Below are 15171 nucleotides of genomic sequence, written 5' to 3'. Positions count from 1 at the left end.
ATACATTTTGAATTAGTATGACTGAGTAATATGTATCTAGTGTTTTCATATTTGCAGCAAGCTGCATATGACATACAGCACCTGGTATATGAACTTTTTAGAAACTTTTTAATTCTGACTGGTGAATAATTTTACAATTTTTTAATATTTGCATACTTATCATGATAATTTCCTATTAAAATTATTAGAAATCAAATAAAAAGTAAGTTTCATCAGTGATTTACAAATGATGAAAATGACATTTACAGTAAATGCCCATTATAACTAATATGAAAAAAAATAAAAAAATAAAAACAGTTAATCTGTTATTAGGCACAATGATGAAATAAATCATTGTATTTCACGATGCAATTGTAATTCCCTTACCATTTAAGATTTTAATAAGTAGTATGGGTAGTTTCATCTATTGCCAAGCGCAACATGTACATGACAGTACACTCTCTGTTGAGGGTAGTTCATTCTGTTCTCTGTATATTTTGAAGAGTATTCAGTAAACACCCAATTTAGGGCTATGGCTTTTGACATTACCTGCAAGTGTAGTTTTGCTGTAGTTTTTTTTTTTTTTTTTTTTTTTAACACTTTAGTCATTTGCAAGTGTAGCTCAGATGACATCTGGTTGGGAAGAACTTGGTTCAAATTCTATCCAGGATGCAACCCCCCCCCCCCAAAAAAAAAACTTTTCAGGAAGGAAAAAAGATTCTGGAAAGAAAACCCAGCTTTCTCACTATGAAGTCAGTTATCTCAACTCCATTTGAAAACATACAACTGGCTACAAAATACATACTGTTGACAGACACAGCATACTCTGTGGATAAGATGAACCATCCTATCATGGCATTAAGGTTTATATGATGATAACTGGTTGTACAAGTCATCAGGTCGAGCACATTCAGGGGAAAATGAGATGGAATTATAGTTCACAATTTTTATTAATAAATAAACAGAAAATATTACAAAGCATTCAACTAAAATAATGAAAACTAGTGATGATTAAGTGAATGCTTAGGGAAAAAAAAAGCCTACTTTAAATATGGGCTAATATTACTATTACTAATAGGAAACTAACATCTTCAACTGGATCAATACCCATCAAGCTCGGATAATAGCGACGTTTTGTGCGTCTCATACTGGGTGGAGTTTCTGGAGGAATAAGCCCCTTGGATACAGCTGCAATAAATTCTTGCCTTTTCCTCTTTACCTGAACAGTAGTTTGAATAATTTTGGCACGTGGTGTTCTAAGATAGTGGCGCGCGACCATTTCAGATAGCTTTTCTGTGACCTCTTCTAAATCATTCTATGAAATAAAATTCAAAAGAAAAAAAAATTAACTTATACTTACTACAAAAGTAATATATGAATCATCATCATCATCTTCAAAATCATAGAGATGAAACTAAAATTAAGAAAGAATGATAAAATTTGTGATTAAAATAACACATTTAAACAAATTTATGTAAGCGGTACAGGAACACTAACTGAATAACTTGAGAACAGCATCTTTAGATAGTGCTACTTTCATAATAGACATTTAGAATGATACTTTCTCATGATGCACAAGCATGTGCTAAAATGTATGGCACGTGTGCATGTGGTGTCATGCAAAGGAAACTGAAGTGCAAAAAAAATATTGTTTTCATCTTCTTGCATTTTGTGAAATAACAGCAATTCTGTTACCACAATGTCAGAGCATGATTTTAGAGGCATCAGGATGATACCAAAAGCTAAATCATACAAATTTTATAAAAAACTATTAATTTCTAATGAATACAGACAAATTAAATTATTGACAAAATAAAAAAAAGTGCCTGAATTGTGCTACTGTTTGGAATATTATTATTATTAACATCTGATCACCATAGAGTCAGACTAATCATGGGAGGTACACACTATTGCATACCATGCTCATTGAACCATGAGCTGATACAATGTGTCTACATTCACAATGTACCCAGACAATGCATTCCACTCACCAACCATGCAAAGAACCTGCTCCTTGCTTCTCTGCTCACACCCCCGTCATACAGTTTCCAGGGATGGCCTCTTGTTCTACTCCTCCCTCTCCCATTCTATGAAAAATCTCTTCCATCTCAACCTGATAACAATCCCTGACTAGCTTATATATCTCAATCATACCCCTCCTCTTATTCACAAGACTATGCGATTTACATTCTCTCAATCTATTCCTGTACTCCACATTCTAGAGACAATTGATCGCCTTTGTGAATCTTCTCTGGACCCTTTCTAACATATCTGTGACATTTCATAGTGACATAATGCCTATTCCTGTATTCCACATTCCAAAGACCACTGATTACCTTTGTGAATTTTCTCTGGACCCTTTCTAACATATCTGTGACATAACATGAAAACGAAGTGACCTGTGCCCAATAATCCATTTGAGATCTGATCAAGGATACAATGACATCATAACCTTTTTATTTCTGCATGTCAGGATCCTCTGCATCATTGTCATTACTCAATGTAACATCTTCATAACCACCACAACCAGTCTCTCATCTCCTCCACCTCTTTTAAAGTTTCCCCACCAAGTGTAAACTTTGCATCCCATCATTGCTTACCAAATTTCAAAATTCTTGCATTTTGCAACATCGAACTGACAGTTCCACTAAGCTGTCAGTTCGATGTTGCAAAATTCATACAATCTATTCAAGTCCTCTTGTAAGGCCATAATATCTGTTTGACTCTGCATTGATCTCCCCAATTTTGCATAATTTACAAACAGGTGTATATCACCAGTTAGACTCATCCCAATATCATTAATATACAATCTGAACAGCAATGGTCCCAAAACTGACCCCTGTGGCACACCACTAGTGACCTTCCTCTTTCAGGATACTACACCTCCTATATACAACCTTCTGGTATCTACCTGACAGCCAGTCATTGATCCAACTCAGAGGACTGTTATCCAATCCCATCCGTTTCAATTTATTTAACATCTTTGGCAGACTATCAAATGCTTTTGCAAAATCTAAGTATACCACTGTATATGCATCTCCCTTGTCCAAAACATTTGTCATGTTGTTATAGTACATAAGCAAGTTAGTAAAACATGACCTCCCTTTAACAAACCCATGCTGATAACCAGAGAATACTGCTGTTGTACCAACATACAAAATTTACAGCCATAACAGATCCAATAAAAAACCCTATTATAAGCAGTATAAGGTTTCTAAGAAGCTAAATTACTTGGCTGTGACAGACCAGTGAGCCTAATACAAAAGGGAAATGAAATGCATCTTCTCTTTCATGGTATTATATATATATAATTACTAAAGGAAGATTCATAAGACTTCATTTAGATGATGTAAAATTGCATAGGCAAAGTGGATACTAGATCCAACATTGTTTCAAAGCCAAATGTTTGTAGAAACTATGAAAGTTTTGTAAGTTATCTAAGCGCTTATGGGAATACAATCCTCAGCATCCTTGAGTTGCCTTCGCTTGCACTACTTAAAAGAATGATTGCTGCCCAAATGTCCATATATATTCATCTTTTATTAGTGAATTTCATAAAAGTTTCACTGGCCTGACAGCTGTTTCGAACTAGTTGGTTCTCTTCAGAGACCAGGCCTGTTTATGTACAGGAGTTTTCTTCAAAAACTAGTGCAATCCCTTAGATTGCTCAACAATGAGTGACCTGACGTATAATTTAACTCAGTGGTGGCTCTGCTCAGTGATAAGCTCAACTTACCACTGAGCAGAACCTCTCATATTCCAGGGAAAAGCATCAGCCGAGGCAGCCTTAATACAGGCCATCACAACAAACCCAAATCTCCAGATGCTCAACAGCTCCCTCAAGGCATAAACCTTAAGAGAGCAAAAACTCTCATTCACTAAGAAAATCGAAATGCGAGAGAAATGTATTTTTTGTAAGTGAACTCTCGGTCAGTGCATAAAAGTAATTACTAAAGTAATTAAAAAAGAGCCTTAAGGCTTCATTTCGGCAATGTAAAATTACGAAGGCAAAGTGGATACTAGATCCAACATTATTTGATTATTTCAAAGCCGAATGTTTCAGATTTGAAATAATGTCAACTTATGAGAATACAATCCTCAGTATCCCCGAGTTGCCTTAGCTTGCACTACTTAAAAGACCTGAATGCTGCCCAAGGTCCATATATTCGCCTTTTAATTAGTAGATTTGATAAAAGTTTCACTGGCTTGACAGCTGTTTCAAATTGGTTGGTTCTCTTCAGAGACCAGGCAGAAACCTTAAGAGAGAAAACACTCTCATTCAGTACTAAGGAAATCAAAATGTCAGAGAAATGCATTTTTTGTAAGCAGCTGTCAGACCAGTGAAACCTTTATTAAATGCACTCATAAAAGGTGAATATATGAACTCTTAGTCGGTGCTCATGTCCTTTAAGGACATGAGCACCGACTAAGTTAAGGTAACTTGGGGATGCTGAGGATTGTATTCTCATAAGCTCTCAGATCAACTTGCAAAACTTTCATAGTTTCTACAAACATTTGGCTTTGAAATAATGTTAGATCTAGTATCCACTTTGCCTGTGTAATATATATATATATATATATATATATATATATATATATATATATATTTTTTTTTTTTTTTTAAAAAAGCAGTTTTTGTTCGATGATGTTAATAATCTAGTCTCAGGTTGCTACTAGTTTCATAATTTTTTGAAGAGATACTTTGATTATAAGGCTGAGCAAAATCATGAAATCTTTTAATTCTCATTTCAAATACTGATATGTGAACAAGTAAATAAGCAAATTAACATTAGAAATATTCATTATAACATAAAACTAAATTATAACCTTCTATTCTTCAGAATAAGTCATAAAATAAATCTCTTCTTCTTCTTCTTTGGTGCATCAATCCGAAAATTGGTAAATATACCAGCACATCACAACATCCTGTCTTGTGACTTCCTTTTTATCTCTTCATAACTCTTAGTGCCAGTTAGCATCATTATGTTATTTCTATATGAAATTCTAGGTCTGCCTCGTGGCCTCTTTCCTTCTACAGTCCCCTCCATTATTTCTGTAATCAGTCCCCCATGCCTCAAATGGTGTCCAATTAGGCTTTTTCTTCTCTTATTGATGTGTTTCATTAATGACCGCTCTTCATGAACTATATTCAGAACTTCTTCATTACTTTTCTTTTCTGTCCAACTAATTTTCATCATCTTTCTCCAGCACCAAAGTTCATATGCCTCCAACTTTTTCATGTCTTGTTTTGTTAGAGTCCAGGCCTCACAACCATATAATGCAATGCTCCATATGTATGTTTTCACTAGCCTTTTTTTGAGTTGGATGCCAAGTCCTTCACTGGTAAAAAATGTTTCTTCTGTTATAGAATGCTTTTTTGGCTAGGATTATCCGTGCTTTAACATCTGATTGGTTTCTTCCATCTTCTATGATAAGACCTCTAAGATATTTAAAAGAGGATACCTGTTGTAGTAGGTTATTATTTATTCCTAGGTTTATTTTCATTGGATTTGCTTTACTTGTAATTAATAATTTTGTTTTCTTATAATTAATTTTTAGGCTGTACTGTGTGAAGATTTCTTCCATCTTTGTTAGGGTGGCTTTCAGTCTATTTTCATTATCAGCTAAAACTGCTATATCATCCGCAAACCGTAGCCAGTTAATATCAATTCCATTTATCTTAATTTCAGTTTCTATTAGTTCTTTCAGTTTCTGGGTGATCCATGGTTTTTTTATTTGCTTCTTGCTTAATCCTATGCAGCCATTGGTGGCCTTGATGATTGTATCCTTCAAATGAGTCAATTTTTCCTCTATGTTTTTCTTTTCCCTCTCTCCCGTTTTAATGCTTTCATCAGTTTGCTGTTTATAGTTTCTATGGTTTTCCTCTGTTTTCAGGTTACTTATGTTCCATTTGGGCCTTTTCCTTGGTTGTGACAACTTTTTAAATTTCAGATCACATTTTAATAAAAAACCAAATTGTGGTCACTATCAATATCAGCTCCCGGGTAACTTTTGCATGATTTTACTTGATTTTTAAATCTATTTCTTGTCATAATATAATCCATTTGGTACCTTCCTATATCCCCTGGCATTTTCCAAGTATACCTTCTTCTTTTTGGTACCTCATACCAGGTATTAGTAATGATCAGATTGAATTAGTGGCAGAACTCCAAAAGTCTATCTCCTTTTTCATTTCGGCATCCAAGTCCATACTTTCCCACCCCTCTACCATCTTTGCCTTCACCAATGACTGCATTCCAATCCCCCATCACAATAAGATTATCTTCTTTCTTGGTCAGTCTGATTAGATTCTCAATATCTACATATACTCTCTCAACTTCATCACCACTGTGGTCGCTAGTAGACATGTAAGCGTGTATTATTATAATATTTGTTGGTTTTGCTTCTAGTTTTACCATTATCAATCTGCTACTACATTTTACTGAGATGATTACTCTTCTTCCCCATTCCTTATTGAGAACCACCGCGACTCCATTTTTTGCTGTCTCATCACCTGAATAAATGATTTTGTAATCACCACTCCAAAAGTCTCCGGATCCAGTCCATCGCATTTCACTAATTCCCAATATGGCTATTTTTAATCTATCCATTTCTCTCTTCAAATTTTCCAATTTTCCAATTTGTAGGAGGATTCTCACATTCCACGTCCCAATGAATGTACAAGGATTTCGCTGGTTTATGACCTGGGAAGCCTTGCTTCTTCCCCTCCCGTGTACAAGTATTAAACCATTGTGCACTTCACTATCTTTTAGAATGTCCATCGATACTGCTATCTTACTAGGGAAAAATAGAACAAGGTGGTATCCCCTTGCCTTCCTTGTCCAGCAATAGCCTTCTAGAGAGGCTCAGTGTACTAGCCGTTTCTCATTCCTCACGATTATCCACCTACCACAGTATCCTTTACACTGTTGTCACTTATGGTGATCTTCCGCTGATCAGGAAGAAAGTTGTTGCTGCCCCAACTTCCAGTGGGCTGTAACTTATTTAATGGCGGTTACATCTCGCCATGTCGCATCCCCATCAGTGGAAATGTGTGGCTTTTTATAGAGATAACCATGCCACTGTCTATCTCACCACTTCCTGTTGGTAGATGCCGTCCCATTGTCCACGACTGCTTATTCACAGGTTTGCCTGTTTATTCGCAGCTAACCTCTGTATCCAGAGGCCATTCCCCTATCTGCAACCTGGGGATGTGCTTGGTAGCATGGGACCCATGCCCCCAAGCATAATATTTATTTATTAAATAAATATTAAATGTTTAATATTTATTTTATGCCCCAAGCATAAAATAAATATTAAACATTAAATATGGTGGCATTAGAATCACGAATGAATGCAGCAGTAGATTTGGGCTTTGCTAAAAAAAAAGAAAGAAAAAAAAAGTGTTTTCAATTAGTGTTTAGTATGGCTATCACAAATTGTGCTGCATTTTTTTTTCAGTTTGGATACAAATGTCCTTCAGTAGTGTTGTAGTTGGAATGGAACCAAAATTTTTTGTTGTTTATATCATGTTTTGCTACTTGTTTATTCTTACTGCTTCAGCTTCTGAAAATGGCATCCATAAAGAAATGCATGTCAGCAGCATGGAAAGCTTCAGTACAAAGATTGAGCTCTGCCTTGGATTTTCGCAGAGCATGCATTGCGAAAATTGCTATATGTATGCACCGTAAAATGTGAAAGATTTGTGGCTGTTTGGGTAAATGAAAAGGAAAGCATTAACATATGTGAAAAGTGTCTTGAGAGATTAGAAATGAGAGCAAGAGTCAGAAACATAGTAGAAGAGCATAGGCAAGAGTTGGTTAAAATGAAAAGTGAAATGAAACATCTGGAAGAGGATATTAAACATCTAAAGAAGCGACTGGCTGATGAGAACAAGAAGGAGGAAGGTAATATTACAAAGAAATCGTTAAAGGATAGTCGTATATCACTGTATGGGGGACACGATCATTAGAGGTGTGATGGCAAATAAAGTACACAAAACATACTTTCCTGATGGAGGAATGAAACAACTAAATGATGCATTGCCAAAAATTAAACACCAGACATCAAAATTAGTAGTAGTCATGGGCACAAATGACTTAATCGAGGAAAAAAAAAGTTAAATGTTGATAGGGACTTGAGGAAGTTGTTGTGGCAGGTAAAGAATAAGTGTTGCTGGAAAAGTCGTTAGTGTGTTGCCCAGATATGACAATAGTCAACTGAGAAGGAGATCAGAGATAATGAATAGTAAGATGGCAGAGTTGGGTAAGACAAAGGGGGCTAATTTATAAATCTATGGAATCAATTTCAAGGAAAGTTGAAATGGTTTAATGTTGATTTATAGCATTATTATTGGGTTTGGTGTTGGGCATTTAGAAAGGCTGTAGTGCTTAAAATGCTACCTCTATCCAGTTGATCTCTTACACAGATTCAACCGACCCCCCCCCCCAAGATCGGTTGATAATTTTCTGATAAGGCACAGAGTCCATAAGTTAATGTATTATCGGGGTCTACTTGTGAAGGAGGATAACACAACTGTTGTGTCGAGAAAATGTGATGAGTCATCCCCTTTTCCGACCCAACATAAGATTACCTCAGAAGGAGTGGATAAGGACATATGCCTCCAAACAGAAAATGTGCTCATTAATGACCCAAGAACATATATATATATATTCAGATTTGTAAATTCTAAGCAGTGTTAAAGTATCCCATAAACTAAATAGAGGAGGTTTGTTAAGTTAATTAACGTAGAAAGTCATGTATAAATTCTAAAAAGATGTGTACAAGCTAATAATAGTTTTAGGCCATGTCAAAGATAGTTCGTGGCCATGGTATCCAATCGGCAGCCACCATACGTATGATGGCACCACCGAGTGAGAGCGCTGTTTTATAGTATATAGGATTCGGCGGGGATTTGAATCGTCCTCTCTTTTCTTCTCGTTTCGTCGTTACCTGGTTTCCTGTGCGGAAGGCTGCATAGTTGTGAATAGCTTGCCGCGTTGCGTAGCGAGAGTCTTCCCTTGCTATGTGTGCCACGTGGATCAAAGCTTCAGCTATGATGCGTCCAGATTCCTAAGAAGAAAGGGCCACTGATGAGTTAACGTCAGTGTATAAATCAGTGTAAAAGTGTTTCATTTCGTGTGGAACAAAAGAATGGTGAAGCTGCCATTAAAGAAAGTACAGTAAGGAGATCCGAATATCCAGATAAAGCAAGAACGGTAAGCAGAAATCTTTTCATATTAATATCGGAGCAACCGTGCAGTTAGGAGAACTGATCTTTAAGGAACACTTCACAGCCCATTTCCGTGAAGTGTTACAAGAACTGTCTGCATTTTGGACATTCTGTCTATATCTAAGGAAAAAGCATCTTAGGCTTGAGCCGAGTAGGAGACCGAGGCTACAAACTGTTTGTGTCTAAAGGACATTAATGTTATACTGTTAAAACCTAATTAAATGCTAACCAAAATTTTGGGGGAGGATTAAGTCTAAAATAAAAGAAAGAGCATTGCCTCAAGAAGTCTATGTCAGAATTGACTTGTATATATATGTAATTAGCATGTGTGATAGTAAGTTGGTAATTTAGTATATGTTGTCAGAGTCAGAGGATAGTTATATATATAATAGTGAAGGATTTTGCGTCAGTATAAAGGATTATAGTGTAGAAATTTTGGATGTGTAAAATTTAGAAGAGGGAGGGAACCCAGATTCTATTTTAGTTAAAGGTTTAACTAACATGTATCTTTAGGTTTTGTGCTAAAATAAACGTATTTCTTTGTGAGTAATCAAATGAGTTTGTCATGCTTTCTGTGGATTGAATTACCGCTTGGAAAATTACGAGCCGTGCATAAAAGGGGAACCCACTAGTAACATAAGAAACGGGACCACGACTGCATACTTCATGATCCCTGTATTTTATTTCTATGTAATCTTAGGTAGTATATCAGAATTTAGTTGCCGGCTGGCGCAGTCATTAAATAATACAAATTTGTCGGCAAACGAATTAACTGATATTTAGTAAAACTAAATTAATAACAAAAGATAAAGTTTAAGATAAGGAATAAGAGATAAGACCTAAAACGCCAAAGATGAAGATATAACACAACAAAACGGATTGTACGACAGGAGGAAGATGGGATATAACTGAATTTGTTGCATCTCATGCTGGTGAAGATGTGATTGCAGCAGCAGCAGCACAATATGATGCTTTTATGCTTTCAAAGGTGATGGAAAGCATAAAGGTGGAGATAAGACAGGCAGGAATGGAAATCAGAGTCATGCTGAGGAAATTGGGAGATAAGATAGGCAGGAATAGAAATCAGAGTCATGCTGAGGAAATTGGGAATGCTCAGACCAAAGAGGGAAGTATGGTATAGCAGCTAGAACAGAGAATGTTGGTAGAGTGGCCTCAAAGACACAAGGATTGTTATGTTTGTACACAAATGTAAGGAATATTGGAAACAAGGGAGCTGAGTTTGTTCCATTTAGTGAGTCAGTATGTCTAAAGATAATTGGAATAAGTGAAACTTGGTTATCTGAGGAGAATGTGATATCAGGAATAAAAATGGAAGAATATATAATTTTCTGGAAGGATAGAAATGTGAAAAGAGGAGGGGGGGGGAGTGCTGTTAATGATTGCAGAGGGATTGTGCCCATAAAGTGTGGAAGTTGCTAGTGAATGCATAATTTTTGAATCAGTGTGGTGTGAAGATGAATCTAACAGGCTAATATATCTGTTAGGATGCTGTTATAGGCCAGGGAATGTAGAGAATACTGATTGTGGAATGTTTAGGCAAATTGGTTGGGCATATAAAAAGAAGGTGATCCAGATGGGAGACGTTAATTACAAGAAAATAGAATGGAAGGAGGAGATAGTGTGTGGGAACAAGGAGAGTGGGTTTGTTGAGTTTCAGAGAGATTAATATCTTAAACAGCATGTAATTGGTTTTCATTAACAACAAGATGTAGTTGTTAAGGAGGTGTTGACACTGCTGCCAGTTGATGAAAGTGATCATGAGGTACTTGTTTGGGAAGTGGTGAAACAAAAAAAAGTTACTGCCAAAAATGGATATCTGTGGAAGTATAAAACAGGTGACTATAGGAAGTTCTGTACTCAGCATCAGTACATTGGGTAGATCAGCTGAGCAGAAAAGATGCTGACAGTGCATGGAAATTTAAAAGGCAGTATCTGACACAAGCAATGTATAACTGCATACCAAGGGTTAAGCGAGTGTATAGAGTAGAAATGAAGTGGATGAATAGTGAAATCAAGAAATCTGTGTTGGAAAAGAAAATGCTATGGAGGAGGAGAAAATTTTTACACTATATGCAAGCAAGAGAAAGAATAATTATGGCAGGTTGACACTAGATGATAGTCATGCAGCAGAATAACAGTTGCAAAGGATATAGTGAAATTATTGAAAGAGCACTTTATTAGTGTATATCATACACTAATCTGGAAGTGAAAGAATCCAAGGTATACACCTTGGATTCTTTCACTCAGGTGTTGATTAGGTTAGATGTTAATAAGGCTGTGGGAACAGAACACTAACCCAGTGGCATTCCCTAGGGTTCTGTTCTGTTCTTGGGCATCTGCTGTTTAACTTTTTTGTAAATAATATATCATATAGACTGAGTGGGAATTTTAGTTGTTTGCTAATGATGCAAAGTTGGGGAGAATTACAAGTAGTACTGTTGATGTTAATTCCCTTCAGGAAGATTTGAATAGACTTTTAACTTAGACAAAGGAGTGGGGTTGTAGTTTTAATATTAATAAATGCAAGGTGTTGCATTTTAGAGTGCAGAAATATAAAGCTGTGTACCATATTGACGGTGCCATGCTGCGGGAAGTGGATGAAATTCGAGATTTGGGAGTAATGGTTGACAGTAAACTGAAGTTTAGAGGGCACGTTGCATCTGTTGCACATTGTAGTACTGCTATGATAAGAAGTATTCTAACATGTAGGGATAAGGAAGTGGTTGTGTGCCACTGTATGAAGCACCTGGTCAGACCACACTTAGACTATCGTGCTCAAATTTGGTCACCTGGTTTTCACTGGGCAGTGAAATGCTAGCTATGGAGAGAGGTTGAAGAAATGTGGACTGCAGAGTTTGGTGGATAGGAGGAAAAGAAGTGATTTAATAAGAGACATTTAAGTTAGTGAGAGGAAAAAGAGTAGAAGGCAAGAGGATAAAAACCAGAGGCCATCCCTGGAAGTTATGTAAGAATGTGGTGAAGAGGGGGTGTGAAGAGTAGATTTTTTACATGGAGAAATGTCAGTGAATGGAATGAATTAGAAGAATGTGTTGTTAATGCAAGGAATGTTAAAGATTTTAAATTCAGTATGATAAATAAGTTGTCGGGTTGAATGAACATCCCACAGTGAGTCTGCTGACTCCATTCAGAGTGCAATAATAATAATAAATAAAATAAAATTAAGAGGCAGCAAAATTCTACCTGGGAGCACACCACACGCTATCAAATCCCAGTCATATCTTATTTCTTAAAAGAAAGATGCCATTTCATTTTTCCTTAAACCTTTGATAATATACAGATTATCAAGCACACTGCTTCTCACCTGCGCAACTATACCCATCTCAAATGCATGAGGATGCATTTGAGATGGTGTACCAAAAACTTCCTTATAAATGTAAACTGCTATCCAGACTATCCAGGATCTCTCTCCCTCTCTCTCTCTCATTTAATCCAACTGTTCTCTCTCTCTCTCTCAGACATTCTGTGTCTGTCATATGACTCATGCATTAGTTATTTTCATGGGAAATGTTCTGCTGAACATTTCCCATGAAAAATTAAACTTATTACCATTGTTCTTTCACTTTCTTCTAAGATAGCAAGAACATAAGCCGCTATTGTTCACATCAATTTACTGCACAGCTTTAAGTACACTAAACTTTTCTTCCTCTTTTCATTATATTTTCTTCTCTTCTTTGTAATGCCCTCCCTCATACTGTTTTCTCCAACTATAACCTCAAGTTTTTAGTCAGCCTGGTTGGCTGAGTGATTAGCGTATCCGTTCTCCAGCCAAAGGCTGAGGGTTCAAATCCCACCATGGGCATGGATGTTTGTGATTGTCTGTGGAAAAACTAGTGGTGGTGGTAGATGGCAGTGGTGTAGTTGCGGTCAGTTGGTGGAGACAGAGCCGCAGAGCAGGTGCCCTCACTCGATGAGTCTTTGGACTCCCTGGAGGTGTCTACTACTACAACTACTTTTCAAGAAAATGTAATTCCTACTTGTTCACATGCAGCACTGATTTGTTAGAGATTTTGCACCTTTTGTTTATTGAACTGATACATTTAAATACATATATGAGGGTGGCCTGAAAAGTTCCCGGCCTCGACCATAGATGGCAAAACTATCGGCAAATTTTTTTTTTTCTAAGTTGGTACATTTGTCATAAGCATCCATGTGAAACTGCAAGTCATTCTATCAAGTAGTTTGTTTTATATAGTTGTCTGAAGCAAAAGTGTTGTCTGCATCCCTTGAAATGGATAAAATTGAGTATTGTGCGGTTATAAAATTCTTCGTAAAAAAAGGTTTAACGTGAAAAGAAATTCATTCGAAGTTCATAAAAGTTTATGGGCACTCTTCTCCTTCATTTTCGACAATTAAGAAATGGGCTGCCAAGTTTAAATGTGGCCGTACCAGCCTTTAAGATGATTCAAGTGAAGGACGTCCAAAAAGTGTAACAACACCAGAAATCATTGATCAAGTGCACGATATGGTATTGGATGCGTGTTGAACTATGGTATTGAAATTGTAAGTTCTGCATTACTTCAACCTTGGTATCACCACTTCAGGGTCTGGCTCACACTGACGAGATCTCAATAAAGGTCGAAACTGGTCTGGGTAGTGGCCCTTCCCTTAATGCATAGCATTATACATGTCTGCAAGGAAATGTGTTTTGCATTATTGGAGATACTAAGGCAAGTGATCAGAGCTTATGCCACCTTTACCAGGAGTTGCCTCAGACCTGAAAATACTTCAGGCACAAACTTGGCTTACTTGGGAAAAAAGGATTAAAACCAAGTTTATAAAATTTCTTGGTATCGTTAACATATAGTATACCCAAGGTAAAAAACTTTCTACATATATATATAACAATTTGTAGTATTAACTCGGAATTGGGATATATTCATATTTATATATACTGACTAGAACCGAGACTAGAATAACAATTAAATTTATTCAAAATGCAACATGTTTCATCGGACTGTCCGACTTATTCAGGCATGGGAAAATAGAAAGCAAATAAACACTATAAGAAACATTGTATCACTATAAAAACGACTATTATAAAATTCAGTTAGCTTTGAACTGTAGCTACAGTCCGTGTTGAAGTTCTATTGTTAGGCAGCTGCGTGCGTCTGATTTCACGACTGTGCCAATATCGGATAGAAGAGCTGAAAGAGTCCGGTAGATTATAACTAAGGTTATTATTTATGTGATGAGGATCCATAACAATTTCCTTAGACTTGACTATGCGGTGCTCCACCTTGTCACACATATATGAAGGTTTGAAGTTGTTGTCCAGTTTATCTCATGTTGACGGCCTTCTTCATTTGCGTTTACTGAAAACAGTACATGGCTTGACAGGGCATCTACAAATCTCAGCCATGTTTCTTATCTGTGAACATGGCACCAATAACCTTCAGTCCTTTTTAAATCATTTAAACAACTTCCACCAAGATATCAAATTAACAATGGAGGTTGAAGAAAATGGATCTCTTCCCTTCCTGGAGCTAAGACTTACTAAGACATCTGATTCTATTAAAATCTCAATCTTTAGAAAATCTACACACACAGATATATACCTGCATGTGTCCTCACATCACTATCCTGCACAGAAAGTGGGTATCATCTCAACTCTAGCACATCATGCCAGATCTATACTGTCAGATGATAAAGAGCTAAAAAATGAACTACAACATCTACAAAGAACCTTCACAAGTAATGGCCACTCGTCGAAAACTATTAATAAGCATCCATACCGCCGCCATCAAAACAACTTAGAAACACAAGATAACCCCCAAAGGTTATATCTCCTTACCATACATGATCTCGCTCTCCATGAAACTAAGAAGAATTTTACGAAAGTTCAACATAAAAACCTGTTTCGCTACTCTTCCTAAACTAAGATTGATTTTAAGCAAATACAAACAAGCTCACAACCATCT

The 15171-nt window shown here is 36.5% G+C and overlaps 1 protein-coding gene across 2 annotated transcripts in view; it reads right to left on the bottom strand.

Annotated features, from left to right (window-relative positions):
- The window catches only part of LOC150093130 (ankyrin repeat and IBR domain-containing protein 1-like), a 424458-nt gene that overhangs the window by 76642 nt on the left and 332645 nt on the right, over nt 1–15171 (bottom strand). For both annotated transcript variants that reach the window (XM_090413306.1, XM_090413307.1), the window contains exon 17: nt 1067–1294. In XM_090413306.1, coding sequence (XP_090269432.1) covers nt 1067–1294 — 228 coding nt within the window. The remainder of the gene's footprint in view (nt 1–1066; nt 1295–15171) is intronic.

The sequence above is a fragment of the Typopeltis vanoorti genome, chromosome 24 (genome assembly GCF_054136105.1).
Source record: "Typopeltis vanoorti isolate ZY-2024b chromosome 24, IOZ_Tvanoo_1.0, whole genome shotgun sequence".
Classification (NCBI taxonomy): Eukaryota; Metazoa; Arthropoda; class Arachnida; order Uropygi; family Thelyphonidae; genus Typopeltis; species Typopeltis vanoorti.
The sequence above is the reverse complement of the archived record's forward strand: the minus strand, read 5'-3'. Positions and strand labels throughout refer to the sequence as shown.